The sequence below is a fragment of the Ascaphus truei genome, chromosome 1 (assembly GCF_040206685.1).
Source record: "Ascaphus truei isolate aAscTru1 chromosome 1, aAscTru1.hap1, whole genome shotgun sequence".
Lineage (NCBI taxonomy): Eukaryota > Metazoa > Chordata > Amphibia > Anura > Ascaphidae > Ascaphus > Ascaphus truei.
Genome location: NC_134483.1, coordinates 58,245,605 through 58,264,064, shown reverse-complemented (window position 1 = coordinate 58,264,064; position 18,460 = coordinate 58,245,605). Strand labels below are relative to the sequence as shown.

Here is an 18,460-nt window from a genome sequence, read left to right as displayed (position 1 = left end):
GCTCATCGGTCCTAGTTTTGTTTAGCAGGGGGAAAAAAATCAGAATTTGAAAGAAATTAGAAAAATCAAATTGTATACTAATTAGTTGCAGAAAAATCACAACCTTTCCTAAGGATCCTTCAAGTTGCACACATTTTTGTGAAGTTCCCAGAAAACTGACTGACCCACTTGTACCCCATATTGTACAGTATATTTCCTCTTGTAAGTAGGAACATTTCAGGTTGTCTGATGCTGACAACAGCATCTTGGACACATTTTACTGAGTAAGATAGGATGACATTTTCACACTGCTTGAAATCCATTAACTTTCACCATAGCCTTGATTTTTTAGTAAACTGCTTAAAGAAGCGATCTCATCTCTTTTCTTTCAACGCCAGCTGAACTGCACTATGTTTTGCTCCGGTGACCCCCAGTTCCTGAGATACATACACTTTTTTCCCTGTGGTTAGTGCTTCTGTCTTTGGATTCAACGAATACCATCTTGGCCACCAGCCATCTTTGAATTCCCAGCAAGACCACTCTAAGGGGGCTTTGCACTAAGCTCCGAGCTTTCGTGCTGGCCTGGCCTGAAAAAAATTAGCACGTCCGATAAAAAGTGAAGCCGGCGGCGCGATTCACTAAGGCCCTGAGCCCATTTTCTATCGGACGTGCCTAAAACGGGCTTATCGTGCGTGCAAGCTTTTTTCCCCCTGCTATCGCACTTAAAGTTCCCGTACGCTACCTGATAGAAAAAAAAGCCGCATGTAACATTTGCATGGAGATTTGTATCTCCATGCAAGACTGTTACAGGCGATCGTACACTAAATAAATACATTTGAATAATAGTGTACATGAGCAGGGGGTCTCCGCAGCTGAACCGCATTGGTTTCAGGTCCGAGCACCGCCTACTTCAGGAGATACAGGCCCCGTTATGGGGTGCCGGTATCCCCTGCACTTTCAAGCTTCCGCGTCACGTGACCGGGACATTTAAATTCTGCAGGGCATACCGGCACCCCATAAAGGGGCCTGTATCTCCTAAAGTAGGGGGTCCTCGGACCTGAAACCAATGCGGTTCAGCTCAGGAGACCCCCTACACATCTACACTACTGTCAAAACACACATAACAATAAACAATAATTCATTACCGTAGCGGATAGCCGCTATGGTAATGAAGCAGCATTAATGTAAATTTTAATAATATTGTGCGGGAGCAGGGGGTCCCCTGAGCTGAACCGCAATTATTTCTGCCTTGGAGACTCCCTGCTTCCCGAGTTACAGGCCCGGTATGGGGCATCGGGTGCCAGTGTCGCCGCCATCTTTATAGCGTCCAAGACGCGACGTGGGCTCTATAAAAATGGCGGCGACACTGGCCTCCGATGCCCCAAACCGGGGCCTGTAACTCAGGAAGCAGGGGGTCTCTGAGGCAGAAATAAATGCGGTTCAACTCAGAGGACCCCCTGCTCCCGCACACTATTAATAAAAATACATTAAAGCAGCTTCATTACCTTAGCGGCTATCCGCTAAGGCAATGAAGGGTTTAAGGCACAATAACATGTTCATTGGGGCCAATTGCCCCCAATAAACCTAGCAATATACAACACACATCCCCCCGCCCCCTAACACATACAGTACAGTAATGGGCAAAATTACTATTATCCATATGGATAATAATGCATTTGCCCATTTTAAATACATATAAATTACAATAAATACAGTCAAAATATATTACACTTACCTTATACAGGCACCCACGATGAAGGCCGTCTTCATCCTCATCTTCATCCTGCCCATGCCCCCTCCGATGCTGCAAAACATACACAAGAATAAAAACATCCAATGTAATGTCCCCTAACCCCTTAATCACCATAGCGGTTATTAACCGCGATAGTCATTAAGGGGTTACCCCACCCTCACCCACCACTCGGGAGGCCTAAATACCCTCCCCCACTAACCCCCCACCCCGTGAGGCCTAACCACTCTCACCCACTACCCAGCCGGGAGGCCTACCCACATACCCTTGGGGCCAACACCCCCTCCCCCCACCCCCAGTACCCACACAAAAACAATACACAGCCCCACAATGAACATCATTCTATTTATTAAATACATAACCCACCCCCTGTGCCCCCCCATAAATACATGATTTATTCTTTTACATACAGGGCTCATACCCCAGGCCCACGTGAGTCCCCAGTGGGCCTGACGGGTCACCTCACAGACTTACAGGTTACCAGCAACTTGTTTCATACAGGTTTTTGCGGCCTGTTGGTGGGTCCCGCCAGGCACCATGGCCCACCAGGTGGTCTCCGCGGGTCACCGTGGGCCACAATTGGGTCCCCACGGTAGGCCCGCGGATGTCTGGGGGCCCCAGGTCAGACCCACAGGTGTCTGAGGGGCCTCGTCTGGTTCCCATGGGGGTCTGGGGACCCACGGGTGGGCACTATGGGTCTGCGGTGCACCCATAGATGTGGGGACACCGGTTCTTCCTCGCAGGTGTCCCCCGTGGACCACGCAGCCTGGTACCTGTGAGATACGCGAGGATACCTCAGGTTGTCTCCAGATGTCTCACGCAGACCAAAGGAACCAACCCTGAATGTAAAATAAATAAACCTGACCTATATATTCAATACATAATCCTCCCCCCCCCAGCACATACAGTACAATAATGTGCCAAATAACTATTATCCAGATATGGATAATACATTATTTGCCCATTATTAAACACATTAACTAGCATAATAACATAAATAAAGTTCTACTGACCTCATCAATAAGAAGCCCCCGTCGCCAGCAAAATCCTTGTCCTCCGTTGCCAACAAAATACATAGCCAATACATTGCAATTTCATTCAGATATCAATTAACTCCTTAATCACCTTATCGGATAATAGCCGCAAAGGTAATTAAGGGGTTAAGCCACCCTGGCCCGATACCCACCCTTCACCCATTCATTTGAACAGTGGCTTCATCATGCAACTATATATATACATATATATATATATCTATATACAGTGGTCGACAAATCACCAAAAAATCTACTCGCCGAACAAAAAAATCTACTCGCCACCCAGTACCACACGTGTGCTGCTTGGGCCAATAGGAGCTCGCCACGATGTTAAATCCACTCGCCCGGGGCGTACAAATGTATAGGTTTGTCGAACACTGTCTATATATATATAAAAACAAAGAAGTGTAGCGCCAAAAAATAGTACTGTGATATAGATGAATTAATAGGACTATAATTGATCAATAAATTATTGTGTAAAGTATATAAATTATAAATTGTGTATATATCTTTAAATAGTGTAACCTTATAAATTCTATTTAACCACAACCAATAATAAATGTATTAACCGTGCATAAACGTGCTGAAAAAAGAAAAAACAGAAAAAATCAATAAAAAAAGTCCAACCAGTCCTTCAATAATTAGTCCATAATGATGGGTATTCAGATGTTGATAAAGGGGTCTTTGGGCTGCTCTCACACGGGGTAAACCAACTCCACAGATATCTAAAAACAGAAAAAGAGAGAGAGCGCACGCCCCATAGCATAATACTGCATAAAATTTATTAAAAAAGGGGGAAGGGGGTGGGGGGGTAGGAATCGCACTCACAAGATGCAAATAGTTAAAAGGCAGTTTGTGAATATATCACCACCATCCGGTTCTGGATACTGGAACACGTCTCCGTGGACTCCTTCAGGACTGCCAGACACGATCACCAGGAACCAGATGTACAGGGCTCCGTTCGCTATCTGTATATTGTCCAGATTCCAGCTCTCACTTCTAATGGCCGCCGATTGTATTCCCGCGCTTGGTATGGGCTTCTGCGCGTGCGCGGCGGCGTCGTGACGTAATCGCGCTCTCAGTTCCCTGACGCGTTTCGTCACCTGACGGGCAACTTTCTCAAAGGGCTGATGCTGTATGGAATCAAGTCCTGCCCTCTTATAGCTAGTCCGTTACCAGGCAACCCGTAATCGGGTGATTGAATAAACCTGCATAGCACCAATGGAGCTGTGTCTGGCAGTCCTGAAGGAGTCCACGGAGACGTGTTCCAGTATCCAGAACCGGATGGTGGTGATATATTCACAAACTGCCTTTTAACTATTTGCATCTTGTGAGTGCGATTCCTACCCCCCCACCCCCCACCCCCTTCCCCCTTTTTTAATAAATTTTATGCAGTATTATGCTTTGGGGCGTGCGCTCTCTCTCTTTTTCTGTTTTTATATATATTTTATATATATTTTATATATATATATATATATATATACACACATGATGAACCAATATACAAACAAATGTAGAAGGGTTATCAAAAACATGCTCTACTACAAATACCACTTCTCCATACAGACACAGTTCAATAAAATCCTATTTCCTAACAAAAATCCAATCTCATCTTCCAATCAAAAGCCTCAAATGCCAATCAAAACATTGCATTTACATTGTATACATGATGCATACAATCTATGCACCATGTACACTCTGCCAATGAATGTTAACAATAACATATTCCAAACAAAATACCAATACATCCACACAAGTATACTATTTAAACCAATCAAGTCACCATAAATCAATTAACATTCATTAATCAAATCACTAAACAATTTAAATTCCATCCATAACAATTAAACAATTAACTATTTCTATCGTTAAACCGAACAAGTTACCAACAGACAAAATATAAGTACCAAAAAGAATACAATATACAAAAGCAAGCCTCATCCTGACCTAAAGTACACCATACAAGACCAAAAATTACATCTATCTAATTCTAAAATACATTACACACACATTTATGCATAGCAGCATATCCAAAATCATTTTAAACACAGCAATACAAGCATTTCCTACCAAACAATTTCTTACCCTGTATGTATATATCAATCTAGACATACATACATACATACATACATACAGTGGCAAGAAATGATCTTTAAAAAAAAAAAAAAAACACCCGCCGGCCTGTTGTATTACATAGTTACATAGTAGATGAGGTTGAAAAAAGACGTACGTCCATCAAGCTCAACCCATGCTAAATCTAGACAACAATACTTTATCCCATATCTATACTTACTTATTCATCCAGAGGAAGGCAAACAAAAAAACCCCATTAAGGGGAAAAATGAATTCCTTCCTGACTCCAAGAATTGGCAATCGGATTAATCCCTGGATCAACATCCTTCCCATGTATACTTATTTAGTATATCCCTGTATACCTTTCCCATCTAAAAAGATGTCCAACCTTTTTTTAACAAATCTATTGTATCTGCCATCACAGTCTCCATGGGTAATGAATTCCACATTTTAACTGCCCTTACTGTAAAGAACCCTTTCCTTTGTTGCTGGTGAAATCGCCTTTCCTCCAACCTTAAGGGATGGCCCGAGTCCTTTGTACTGCCCGTAGGATGAATAGTTCTTTTGAAAGCTCCTTGTATTGTCCCTGAATATATTTGTATATAGTTATCATATCCCCTCTTAGACGCCTCTTTTCTAATGTAAATAAATCTAATTTAGCTAGCCTCTCCTCATAAGTTAGAATGTCTATCCCCTTTATTAATTTGGTGGCTCTTCTCTGCACTCTCTCTAGTTCCCTAATGTCTTTTCTTAGGATTGGTGCCCAAAATTGTACTCCATATTCAAGGTGTGGTCTTACTAATGCTTTGTAAAGGGGCATAATTATGTTTACTTCCCTTCCATCCATTGCCTGTTTGATGCAAGATAAGATCTTGTTTGCCTTTGCAGCTACTGCATGACATTGGGCACTATTGCTAAGCTTGCTGTCTACAAGCACTCCTAAATCCTTCTCAATCAAGGATTCCCTCAATATATCTCCATTTAATTTGTAAGTCGCCTTTTTATTCTTGCATCCGAAATGCATAACCTTACATTTATCTGTATTAAACCTAATTTGCCATTTACCTTCCCACGTTTTCTGTCTCTCCAAGTCCTTCTGAAGAGAAATTACATCCTGCTCTGATTCTATTACCTTACACAATTTAGTATCATCAGCAAAGATGGAGACTTTGCTCTCGATCCCAACCTCAAGGTCATTAATAAACAAGTTAAAAAGCAAGGGTCCCAGTACCGACCCTTGAGGTACTCCACTCACGACTTTAGCCCAACCTGAAAAAGTTCCATTTATGACAACCCTCAGTTTTCAATCCAGGTGCATATATTATTACTGAGTCCAATTTTCTTTATTTTGTACACCAACCTCTTGTGTGAAACCGTATCAAAAGCCTTTGCAAAATCTAAGTAGACCACATCAACTGCATTACCCTGGTCTAAATTCCTACTTACCTCCTCAAAGAAACAAATAAGGTTAGTTTGGCAAGATCTATCCTTCATAAATCCATGCTGACTATTACTAATAATTTTGTTTTCCATTAGGTATTCCTGAATATTATCCCGTATTAAACCTTCAAGTAGTTTCCCTACTATTGAAGTCAGGCTTACAGGTCTGTAATTCCCCGGGTGTGATCTAGCTCCCTTTTTAAATATAGGCACCACATCTGCTTTACGCCAATCTTGTGGTACTGAGCCTGTGGAAATGGAGTCCTTGAATATTAAAAATAATGGTTTTGCTATTACTGAGCTTAACTCCTTAAGAACTCTTGGATGTATGCCATCTGGGCCAGGTGCCTTACTTACTTTAATTTTTTCAAGTCGCTTATGAACTTCTTCCTCAGTTAACCAATTGTTCATTGTATTGGTGTTGCGCATGCAAAAAGGTAAACAAAGAATTTTTTCTAAGTCCTGCTTTTTTATCACCAGCCTTTAGCTGGTGAGCTTTATTCAGCGCAACTTTCACGTACGATCAGTGTGCATTGCTTAGTGAATCCCGCAGAAGGGCAGGATTCAGCGCAAACAGCTGATCGTACGAGCAAAGTTGGACTTTGAAAAACTTTCAAGAAAAAGTCAGTTTTAGAGCGCAAAGTGCCTGTTTGCGCGGCTTAGTGAATAGCGCTCAGCGGAACTTCACATTCTAAGAGCACTTTGCGCTCTTAAAACGACTTATCACTGCTTAGTACATAGCCCCCTAAGTATCTAGGGAACTGGAGCTAAAACCAGTGCAGTTTAGCTCCAGAAGGCCCTCCACTCTCACTCCCTACCCTCACCCCTATCACCCACTGTTCAAGTGCTTTAAAATTATCAATATTGAAAATGGGCAGACGCTGCATTGTAATGTAAACTTACGGTGCTCTTTTTCCTGCAGGTAGAAAATAAAGAAGATGATGTAGGATCCAAATTCTATAAAAGTTTAATAGACTTAAATGATGGGAACACCAGGCATGGGTTATCTGACTCATCTGCAAAAAACTCTAAAGGCATCCCCTTCTTATGGCACAAAATGAGTAACACAAGAGCAACATCATCTTCCTCCTACAAAGATGCTGTGCAAGCCTCCTACAAAAAGGTACAGAGCTAGTTAATATAGGGGGTGGGGGGTGTAATTGAGACTGAACTTTTGCACTAAATACATATTGATGAGATTTACTTTGACCAAAAAAGGAAATGCACAATTGTGTGTAATGAAGAAGGATGTACAGCATTGTACTGCACCAAATCTAGTGCATCTTTACAGAATCCATGAGTTCTATCTCCCAAAGCCTAGTCCTATCTTTATGGAGGAAAATTAACCCAGATGCATGAGCATCCCTTAGTGCCTAAGATACTCAAGAGAAATACATGGGCCCATATTTACTTAGTGGTGCTATGCCATAAAACACAAGTCAGAGATGGAAGAAACCTTAAGGTTAATAATCCATAGTGTGTCTTACAGGTATCTTATGGCATAGCACTGTAAAGTAAATATGGCCCACAAACTATTACAGTACATTATGTAGAAGGTTTTTAATAGAGTATCTACAGAACTGTAAGAAATATTGTGAGGCTTTCCCTTCCCAATTCCCCACCCTTACTTCTTGCTCGCTCCCTAGTGAGTGGAAACCTAATTCCAAGCATTAAATACATTGATACTGGGAATAGCCCATCATGAATATACCAAACCCTTTAATGGGTAGAAGAACAAAAGCCTTGAGACATGGCTTCAAAATAGGGAGGAATGTGCAGCATTCTCAGTTTTAGCTAATTGAACGCATTCCTATAACATGTACGTTTCTTCCTGATTCCCCCACCCGTTGTAAGCCTTCGCACTACTTAGCAAATATGGGCCAGATTCCCCACTGACACAGTTTTTCCAGTTCTATGCAGTTTAGTGGCAGCCATTAACCAAAACTGGGGTTTACCTAGATAATCCAGACTATATTTTGTAGACATTACTTGGGAAAAAAATGGAAACTACAGGTGCGCCGACGAGTATTCTAAAACTTGCCTTAAACTTGCCTTGGAAAATCTGGGGCAATCACCAACAAGATCCAGGTACATGCTGGGTACATGCTGCAACATTTCAGTGACATTTCTGCAGAGACTAATGGCCCATCGGATTAGCACAGCAGGGGTCCCTGGCAGTCCCATTCAGTTTTAATCGGACTGCCAGGGACCCCCGCTGCTAATCCGATGGGCCATTAGTCTGTCTCCAGAAATGTCACTGAAATGTTGTAGCATGTACCCAGCTTGTACCCAGCTTGTACCCAGCATGTACCTGGGTCTTGTTGGTGATTGGCCAGATTTTTTTTAGAATACTCGTCGGCACTACAGTAGGTACAATAACATAACATAATGTGTGCAAACAGGCAACATGGGGTTTTATACAAACAAATGGTTTAAATGTGTAATGAAATGGGTTCAGCACAAAGTATCAGTTGAATATATATTTCTAAATTATTTCTGGAGCTTCAAAAGGTGAATTTAATTACTTCTATTTAAAGTGAGAAAATTAGTAGATTTTCGTAAATGTGCTTACTGATTTTTTTCCCACATGCAGACTTCCTATAGATATACTGTACCCTGTATATCTGTTTTCTTGTTTTAGAGTTCTCACTTTATCAGAATTAATAAAGTGATCTCGGTCTCAGACTTCACAATGAAACAGAATGATCTATGGCTATCAGATGTCTTCTTAAAAGCTCTTCATCACCTTCCCTTGGAATACAACTATGCGCTATACAGCAGAATATTTGATGACTTTGGTACACACTACTTTACTGCAGGTTCGATGGGTGGTGCATATGATCTTCTATACCAGTATAGTTCAGAAGAACTGAAAAGTTCAGGTAAGGTAATATCTTTTGCACAACTGATAATTGCAACAATATAGCGATATAGGTTGCTATACTGGCGTAACACCTTTACCCCTCGCTCCCCACCCCCGCTTAAGGAAGATTTGCATGCTACGTTCGCTGTGGTGCTAACCTGCAGGCTCTCAGAAGGCCTGGGCCTCCGATCATAGGGAGCTTAGGGGTGCGGGATGCAGCACCTCCACTCATGGGGATCCCAGAATAGGCGGGATGGCTCCTCACGGGAACATATATAGCAAATAACCACAACACACAGCAGTGATAAGCAACACTCTTTACCAACAGGTCCCCCCTGATACGCATAAAGCAAAACAATAAGAACAGTATACTAAGACCGGGATATACCCAAATACCCCCCATAAGGGTTCCGATCATACCCGTCCTTTGGGCACCTCAGCAGACTAGGTCTCCAGCAAGGCAACCCTGAATGTATGTGAGGGCAGTGCTACCCACCCTTACTTTAAAAAAATTAGGGTGATAAAGGAGTTGGATAAATCCGTCAATCCCTATTGCATAGCATGTGGTTCCCTCACATACTTTAAAACCCAATCCCTGTTGCATAGCATGTGGTTCCCTCACATACTTTAAAACCCAATCTTCCAGGTATCTTATGGCATAGCACTGTAAAGTAAATATGGCCCACAAACTATTACAGTACATTATGTAGAAGGTTTTTAATAGAGTATCTACAGAACTGTAAGAAATATTGTGAGGCTTTCCCTTCCCAATTCCCCACCCTTACTTCTACTAGTGAGTGGAAACCTTATTCCAAGCATTAAATACATTGATACTGGGAATAGCCCATCATGAATATACCAAACCCTTTAATGGGTAGAAGAACAAAAGCCTTGAGACATGGCTTCAAAATAGGGAGGAATGTGCAGCATTCTCAGTTTTAGCTAATTGAACGCATTCCTATAACATGTCCGTTTCTTCCTGATTCCCCCACCCGTTTTAAAAGTAGTGAATATTTGTATAGATATATGCAAGTAACTAAATATACATTAACCATCATTACATTTACAATGAGGACCTCCTCACAATTGAGTCTCAAGGGATTCTATGTACTAAACACGATAAAATCATTAGTCTCAGTAAAACTAGTGACATGTTAGTAAATCCTAAATTATTATCATTAATGTTGCTATATACCATAAAACGGGGGTGAGCAAACTTTTGAAGCTGCGCCCCCCTGCCTGCTCCCCTGCCTGCTCCTTTCACTCCTCACGCCCCCTTACCTCCTAGGTCGGCGTCACGTGACCCCGCGGCGTCATTTGATGTTGTCTTGCCAAGGCAATGGAAGTCAAATGACAACGCGGGTCACGTCACATGACCCTGCGGCGTCATTTGACGCCGCAATGCCATAGTGATGCATCACACCAGCCACCTGATCCTCAGTAAGTTCAGTTGCAGAGGCCTCACGCGATCCCCCGGCAGTTAATTTCAATGCATTGGGGAAGAGCGCGGGACCTCTGCAACCGGCCACACCGCCCCAGAAAAATCCCCCCCGGTTTGTGCACCCTTGCCATACAACATTGCAGCATATAAACTTGAATGATACCATCATTCTCTTTTTCTTTCATGATAGCAGAACTATCAGGATAAATATTGTGTGCTCCTAAGGTGTGTACTGTATGTTAATAGATCCAACACGTGCTTATGGGTTAACACAAGAACTAGAAAAAATGTTCTTTTGCCTATTTGTTCTAATGGCATTAACATTTTTTTTTAAACTTCCCTTAATAGGTTTAACAGAGACGGAATCAAGTGGATGCGTGAGGACAGAAACAACAAGGCGTGTTTTCTTCTTCTTCAAGAAAACAAACGTTCAAAACAGATGCACAACAAACAAGATGTCAGAACATTACCAAGGTAAGGAGAACGTCAACATAACAACGTGTGTTACTCAGGAAAAAAGTGCCTTTTCACATTTTTTTTCTTAAATTTTAACTCTCCAACTTCAGTGGCTGATATACTTATTTATCTTGACTAACTTTCTGCGGAGCTGCGACAAAGAGTTTAAAGTGAAGAAGCGGCTCAGTGAGTGAAGGCACTGACTCTGGAGAGAATTACACTTTTGCAGCAGGGGAGCCTGATTTAAATCCCAGTGTGAGCTCCTTGCAACCCTGTGCAAGTCACTTTATCTCCCTGTGCCTCAGGCACCAAAAACTAGATTGTAAGCTCTATGGGTCAGAGACTCAGTGTGCCTACAAAGTGTTATGTACAGCAATGTGTACACTGTCAGTGCTGTATAAGAAAAAATATTCTTACGTAAAAATGTCAATTTGATATGATTTGCTTTGAAAGCAGGACCTCAGCTGAAGAAAGCTAGATGTGATACATGCTCTCCTCTTCCTCCACCCTCGAAACCCACAATGCTAGAAGGAGGCAAGATCACTGAACAAGATTTTCTTTGCAAGATGCTTATGTTTTGTATATTCTGTAAATAATTAATGCAAAGATATTCTGCAAATGATTATTCTGCAAATGATTAACATATGTGATAAGTAGTGTTATTTACTCACACACGTGCACATATAACATATAGATATTAGAAATATTTGTACTGTGTATATATATATATATATATATATATATATACAGTGTTCGACAATCCTATACATTTACACGCCCGGGGCGGGTGGATTTAACCCCCGGGCGAGTAAATAATGGCCCAAGCAGCACACGTGTTCGTTTTTTTTAAATTTCCCTGCTCGCGCTGAAAATTTTCCCTGCTCGCGCTGGCTGAAAACAAAACTCCCTCTACCTGACAGCTGATTGGCGCGCTCCCAGGCTTTGTGGGCGCGCGGCCAGGCTCTATATGAGCCCGCCCCCAACGAGCGGCCATTCTTTCTGGCCGGAGATCTGTTGGAGAGTAAGTACTCTCCAATACTCCATCTTGCGGCCCCTCTACTCCTTCCCTGCAAGCCCCCTTACTCCCCGCTTCCCGCGCGGGGCAGGTGCTCCCCTTCTCTGGAAAAAAAGTGGAAAAAAAGGTGATAGTGCGCAGCTAATAACTAGTGAACAACAAATATCAAGTGAACAGTGCACCGTGATTAAACAAACAATATTGTGGACCTTAGATGTGGGTCTTGCACTAATCGTGGGTCTGCAGCCTTTCTTGGGGGTGGCTCGACACCCCAGACACTAGACAAAAAACAAAAGAACAAGGCGCACAACGCACATAGTGTATTAAAGTATAAAATGTGACTTTATGGTTAAAAAATAAATAGTTCTGCGTACATCAAGTAGGGAATAAACAAGCAGTTGGTATATAGGTTTACCACACCAGGAGATGACACTGTGCGACACCCTCAGATGGATCCCAGCATGCACCGGGTCAGCAGCCGCCTCATCAGTCCCTTCCAGCGTCCTCTGTTAGGGAATGGTAGGTAGACGAGTCCCTTGCAGAGAGAGCCCCACAGCATACAGCTCACAGGCAAGTAAAGACGCCGTAGGATTCAGCATCCATGGAACACTGCAGCATTTGCCGCCACTCCTCGTTGGGCGCTCAGCGATGACGTCACTAGTCGCACCTCCGCTTCCGCAATGCTTCTCATGGAACGCACAGCGTGCGTGTCAATCCAGAGTTGTAAGGCAGCGGGGAGAGATATTTCGCCAGGCAAATGACTAATAAACAGTGTCCAAATAGTGTCCAGAATCACAAAGGATGGGGGGAGAAGAGCATGGACACCTCTTATCCAACGTGTTTCGTAACACCTCCACACGGGACCTTTCTCAAGGTGAAAGACCTTGAGAAAGGTCCCGTGTGGAGGTGTTACGAAACACGTTGGATAAGAGGGTGTCCATGCTCTTCTCCCCCCATCCTTTATGATTCTGGACACTATTTGGACACTGTTTATTAGTCATTTGCCTGGCGAAATATCTCTCCCCGCTGCCTTACAACTCTGGATTGACACGCACGCTGTGCGTTCCATGAGAAGCATTGCGGAAGCGGAGGTGCGACTAGTGACGTCATCGCTGAGCGCCCAACGAGGAGTGGCGGCAAATGCTGCAGTGTTCCATGGATGCTGAATCCTACGGCGTCTTTACTTGCCTGTGAGCTGTATGCTGTGGGGCTCTCTCTGCAAGGGACTCGTCTACCTACCATCCCCTAACAGAGGACGCTGGAAGGGACTGATGAGGCGGCTGCTGACCCGGTGCATGCTGGGATCCATCTGAGGGTGTCGCACAGTGTCATCTCCTGGTGTGGTAAACCTATATACCAACTGCTTGTTTATTCACTACTTGATGTACGCAGAACTATTTATTTTTTAACCATAAAGTCACATTTTATACTTTAATACACTATGTGCGTTGTGCGCCTTGTTCTTTTGTTTTTTGTTCCCCTTCTCTCCCTGTCCCCGCTTACCTGGCTTCCCGCCGATCCATGCGCGGGGCAGGAGATTGCAGTGGGGGTGTTCCCCCCTTCTCACCTGTCCCCGCTTCCCGCGCGGGGCAGGAGATTGCAGTGGGGGGGTGTAGACGAACGTTCACAGAGGTACACAATTGGAGACTTTTGTAAGGTGAAATTATAACAAGGCTTTATTGTGCCTTTTCCTTTTCATCAGGAAACCATCCAAACACAGGGGGGGGGGGGGGGGAACAAAGCTTCTATTCACTTGGGAGTATTTCTAGTGAAATACTATGCAATTAATTCACAACTCCCTAAGTTAAGCATGTCTCCCAGCCCCAAACACATAGCATGAAATAAGCAGATATAAGAAGTCTCTTAAGAATGAAAGTCTTATCTGTTAGCTGCTGTAGAGTAAGCTTCTCTGCTCTCCTGGAACCGCACCCGTGTGTGCACAGAAAATGTCAGCATCCAGGTTTAGAAGTCTTATTTGTCAGCTCCAGAGATCTGTGTTCTCTTGGTCAGTCTCTCCTGGGAGACTCAAGAACCTCTGCTCTGTCTCCAAAATTCAGCTCACAAGTGAGCTAAGGAGTCACTTCCTGTCTCAACAGACAGGCTTTAGTAAGCAATCTAAATCAGGCAGGTGGTGTTTATTAATTGACTACCAGCAGTTAACCACCACACTGCTAGATTAAAGGCACATTACATGAACAGGGATTACTCCCCTGTTACATACCTCCCCTGTTTGTGGGAAGCTCGGGCTTGCCACGGCCAAAGCCCACCCTTCCACTCTCATTCTAGATATCTCTGTGACTTGAATGAGAGTGGATGGAGGAAGAGAACCCTCAGTCCTGCTGGGATTGGAGCCCTTTCTCCAGTTTATTCGTGTCTGCTCCTGAAGGTGTTTGAGATCAGCACCCCTCAGTCGCTCGAGGAGGACTTTTTCCAAGTATAGTCTTTTTTCTACGTGCGCGGTCATGAGATTTCCCTCGCTTTGGGTGCTCGTTTTATTGTAGGCATACTGTATGGCAGCAGTTGCAAAGCGTTTAAAAACAGCCCTTTCAGTTTTCCGCTCTTGAAGCTGTCGCTCTGCCCTTTTCCCACTCAATGGGGTTGCTAGTTCAGCCTCTTTGAGATTAAGTTGCAATTCCATACCCACTTCCATAGAATGTCCCATCTTTTCAGCTTCATCAGCTAAGGATTCTTCTGGTTTTAATTCAGCACGTGTACCTTCTTTTGTTGCCTGCTGGGTGGCTGAAGGTTTTGCTAGTGCTTGTTTAGGTGGTTCAAATTTTGCAACCTTGTCTTTCAGATGAGCGGTATTCCCAGCTCTCACTGTACCCTTGTCTTCATGGGTTTTTGAGGCTGTGGGATACTGACGCTTAGTCAGGGTCAATACTTGTCCTTGTAGGACTGTAATCTCATCCGCGAGAGATCCCTGGTTTTTGAGTGCGTCTTGCAAGTCTCTTCTCAGGGAATTTATCTGCGCACTTTGCTTTCTCTGAGTCTGTATCAGTGTCTCCTTCATATTCTGGAGCTCTGTAATTTTTGTCGTCAAGGTTGTCGCTGCGTCTGTTTTCTCCTTGGTGTACTGACTCAAGGGAATGGAACAGTTTCTCTGTCTCTCCAGCTCTTGCTCCAGTTTCTGAGCCTTCTCACGCTCCCTCTCATACAGAGTCACCTGGTATCGAAGCTCCGCCTCCAATGATGCTCTGGTGACATGCAGCGTGGCCTTTAGCTCCTCATACTGCTCTGTGGGGACGTACTGGGTATTCAGACGTTCCTGCAGCGCTTGTACCTCTTTAGCAGCCTGCAGCTTTTCTTCCTGCAGCGTTTGCTGCTTCTCCTCGGCATACTGGAGGTGTGTACCCAGACCTTGCAGTTGGTTCTGAAGTCGGTGCTCTGCTTCAAACTTTTCCTTGACTTCTTCTGTCAACTGAAAATTTTCGTCTTTCAGTTTTAAGTTTTCTTTTTTTAATCTTGAATTTTCTCCTTTTTCAGTCTCTGTATTCTTCAGGGCCACGTTGCAGTCCTCCTTCCATTTACGCACATCTGCTTTGAGAATGACAATCTCCTGGCGTGAGACTTCCTTGTCTAGGTTGAGGGTCTGAAGCTCCTTCTGGGAGACTTGGGGATTTGTATTAAGATTGGCAATCGTTTCTTTAGAAATGTCCAGCTCCTCAGTGAGACTGTGTAGTTCCTTTCTGGAAAATTCCAGGTCTGTGCGGCACCTGTTGGTCTCATGATGTGAGGCATCCAGTTCTCTGCGGAGTGTCTGAACCTCTTTCTGAGATACGTCCACCTCTATCCGGACACTGTTGACCTCCTGTTGTGAGGCAATCAGCTCTATGCGAAGAGTGTGAACCTCTTGCTGGAAGACTGTCATCTGCTTCAGTGCCTCCGCATACTTCTGCTTTAGCGTAGCCACCATTTTATCAGATTGGCTCTGCTTTTCATTCATGGCAGAAATAGTAGCATTTGCAGTATCTAGCTCAGTCTTGAGATCGTCCAATTCTGTCCTGGCGAAAGAGTACATTGCGAGCACATATTCCTGTAGCTTCATGTTATTTTTCTGTAGCTCTGTGTAACCATCTTCCTTTTGTTTCAATTGTTCACGGAGCATATCACAGTCATGCCTGGCATTTTCCAGGGCATCTTCAGGGCTGGTCAAGGGATCGTCACTCACTGGTTCCGGTTCCCCTTCCCTGGGATGGTTGGTTGAGGGTTCCTCACTGTTGGCACCGGACAGACACTTCTTTGGGGTACACGACTTCTGCCTTGGGCCCTCTGGATATTCGGTTAACCGCAGGACGAATTCTCCATTTTCTCTAGGCTGCAGGGCAACTCGGTCCCCCTTTACCTCCACAGGGTCTGCGGACGTGTCTGTTCCTTCCACGGTAAGTGAAGAACAACTTTTCTTTTTCTGCTTTTTTGTTTTGGATGACTCTGTCCCATCAGGAATACTGGGGTCTCCTCCTTTATTTGATACTTTAGCAGCTTCATTATATACGCCAGGCTTTTCTTGCAGTTGCTTTAGCTGACGGAAATATTCGGTGATCCACTGCTCCCGCTCTTTCTCTTGTCGACCATATTCGTCATCATAGAGGGCGGTCTTTTCTGTTCGTGCTGAGTTCAGGCACCCCCACCATCCTTGGGGTGTTTTGTGGATGTGACTCGGTTTGGGTTCCCCGTAAGAGATGTCTTCCTCTTTATTGGACTGGAAGGGCCACTCTTCCGTGGGGTAGGGTTCATTACAGGAACGCTGCATCTTGTCCTCCATTTTTAGGCTATCAGGTGTAATTTTCTTCCTGACCTCAGGAGGCGCTATTACAGCTGTTGCCACTGTATTTGCTAGAACCCCCAATTGTGGTAGTCCTACAGATGGGCATATTTTGCTTGTAGAGGTCGTAGCTCTCACAGGCATCTCTGTAGACTTTTCTTTCTTGGGTAATTTTTTTTCAATATCAGCAGTACTGTGCATGCATTTTCTCTTATCAGGTATATAAGATGTGCAGTTGCTAGGTAAAAACATCTATTTGCTTTACACCATTTACTTGCTAGGTATAATCTCTCATTAGGTATGCTGAATGTGTGGTTGCTAGGTAAAAAAAAAAAACTTCTGTTTGCTTTACACCATTTACTTGCTAGGTGCAATCCCTCCGCTTCAGCAACAGAATTTGGTTTTCTTCCTGAGTTCAGTAATTTTCAGTCTCATCTTTGGGTATTATGGCATTCACACTTCGGTGTCTGTTTTGCTCCCAAGATATATATAGGTAGACTTTTTTACTTGCAGAAAAAAAAACATTCTTTGCAGTGGACTATTTCTTTCATTCCCGGCAGGGTGACTCAACACTCAGCAATTGGCTTTGAAAAACCCTTTTACACAGTTCAGCAATCCCTTTTTCCCCTATAGGGCAATTTTACACTCAGCATTTGTTTGCTAAAAATTCCCCTGCTTCAGCACAGTCTTGTATCAATTTTCACACTTTTCTGCATATACTCCATTCACAGCTGGTAGCCCTATGCGGTGTGGCAACCTTTATTTGCAAAATCAGTACCACTCGTGGGTCACCATCTGTATTCACTGCTTCAGCGAAACTTTTGAAAACAACAAACACCTATCCCTTTTTAAGGGCTGACTCACTTCTTGAACCCTGACTATGGCTGGAAGGCAAAACCCCTATTTCAATGACCATATTACACTTTGTGATAGGCAAATAAGGTTTAGCTGCTTCAGCAGTCTCTCTCCTCTTGGGATTGGGGCAAAGAGTCCATCTGTGGTTTTATAAGTTTCAGTGCAGTGTAAGTTTCAGTGGTGTGTATCCCTTTAACTCTGATCTCTGCTGCATGAGATTTTTTTTTTCCTAAGTTGCTCAGACTGTTTGTAGGCAAAAAGCATGAAAAAAAAAATTCACATAAAAAATCTCCGGTCCTTTTTAACTTCAAAGACACCTCTCGTCCCACTTCGGACACCATATGTAGACGAACGTTCACAGAGGTACACAATTGGAGACTTTTGTAAGGTGAAATTATAACAAGGCTTTATTGTGCCATATTTTTTTCATCAGGAAACCATCCAAACACAGGGGGGGGGGCACAAAGCTTCTATTCACTTGGGAGTATTTCTAGTGAAATACTATGCAATTAATTCACAACTCCCTAAATTAAGCATGTCTCCCAGCCCCAAACACATAGCATGAAATAAGCAGATATAAGAAGTCTCTTAAGAATGAAAGTCTGATCTGTTAGCTGCTGTAGAGTAAGCTTCTCTGCTCTCCTAGAACCGCACCCGTGTGTGCACAGAAAATGTCAGCATCCAGGTTTAGAAGTCTTATTTGTCAGCTCCAGAGATCTCTGTTCTCTTGGTCAGTCTCTCCTGGGAGACTCAAGAACCTCTGCTCTGTCTCCAAAGTTCAGCTCACAA

The 18,460-nt window shown here is 43.6% G+C and overlaps 1 protein-coding gene across 2 annotated transcripts in view; it reads left to right on the top strand.

Annotated features, from left to right (window-relative positions):
- C6 (complement C6) overlaps positions 1-18,460 on the top strand; it is a 97,783-nt gene that overhangs the window by 30,759 nt on the left and 48,564 nt on the right. For both annotated transcript variants that reach the window (XM_075588671.1, XM_075588663.1), the window contains exons 7-9: positions 7,199-7,399; positions 8,918-9,158; positions 10,929-11,054. In XM_075588671.1, coding sequence (XP_075444786.1) covers positions 7,199-7,399; positions 8,918-9,158; positions 10,929-11,054 — 568 coding nt within the window. The remainder of the gene's footprint in view (positions 1-7,198; positions 7,400-8,917; positions 9,159-10,928; positions 11,055-18,460) is intronic.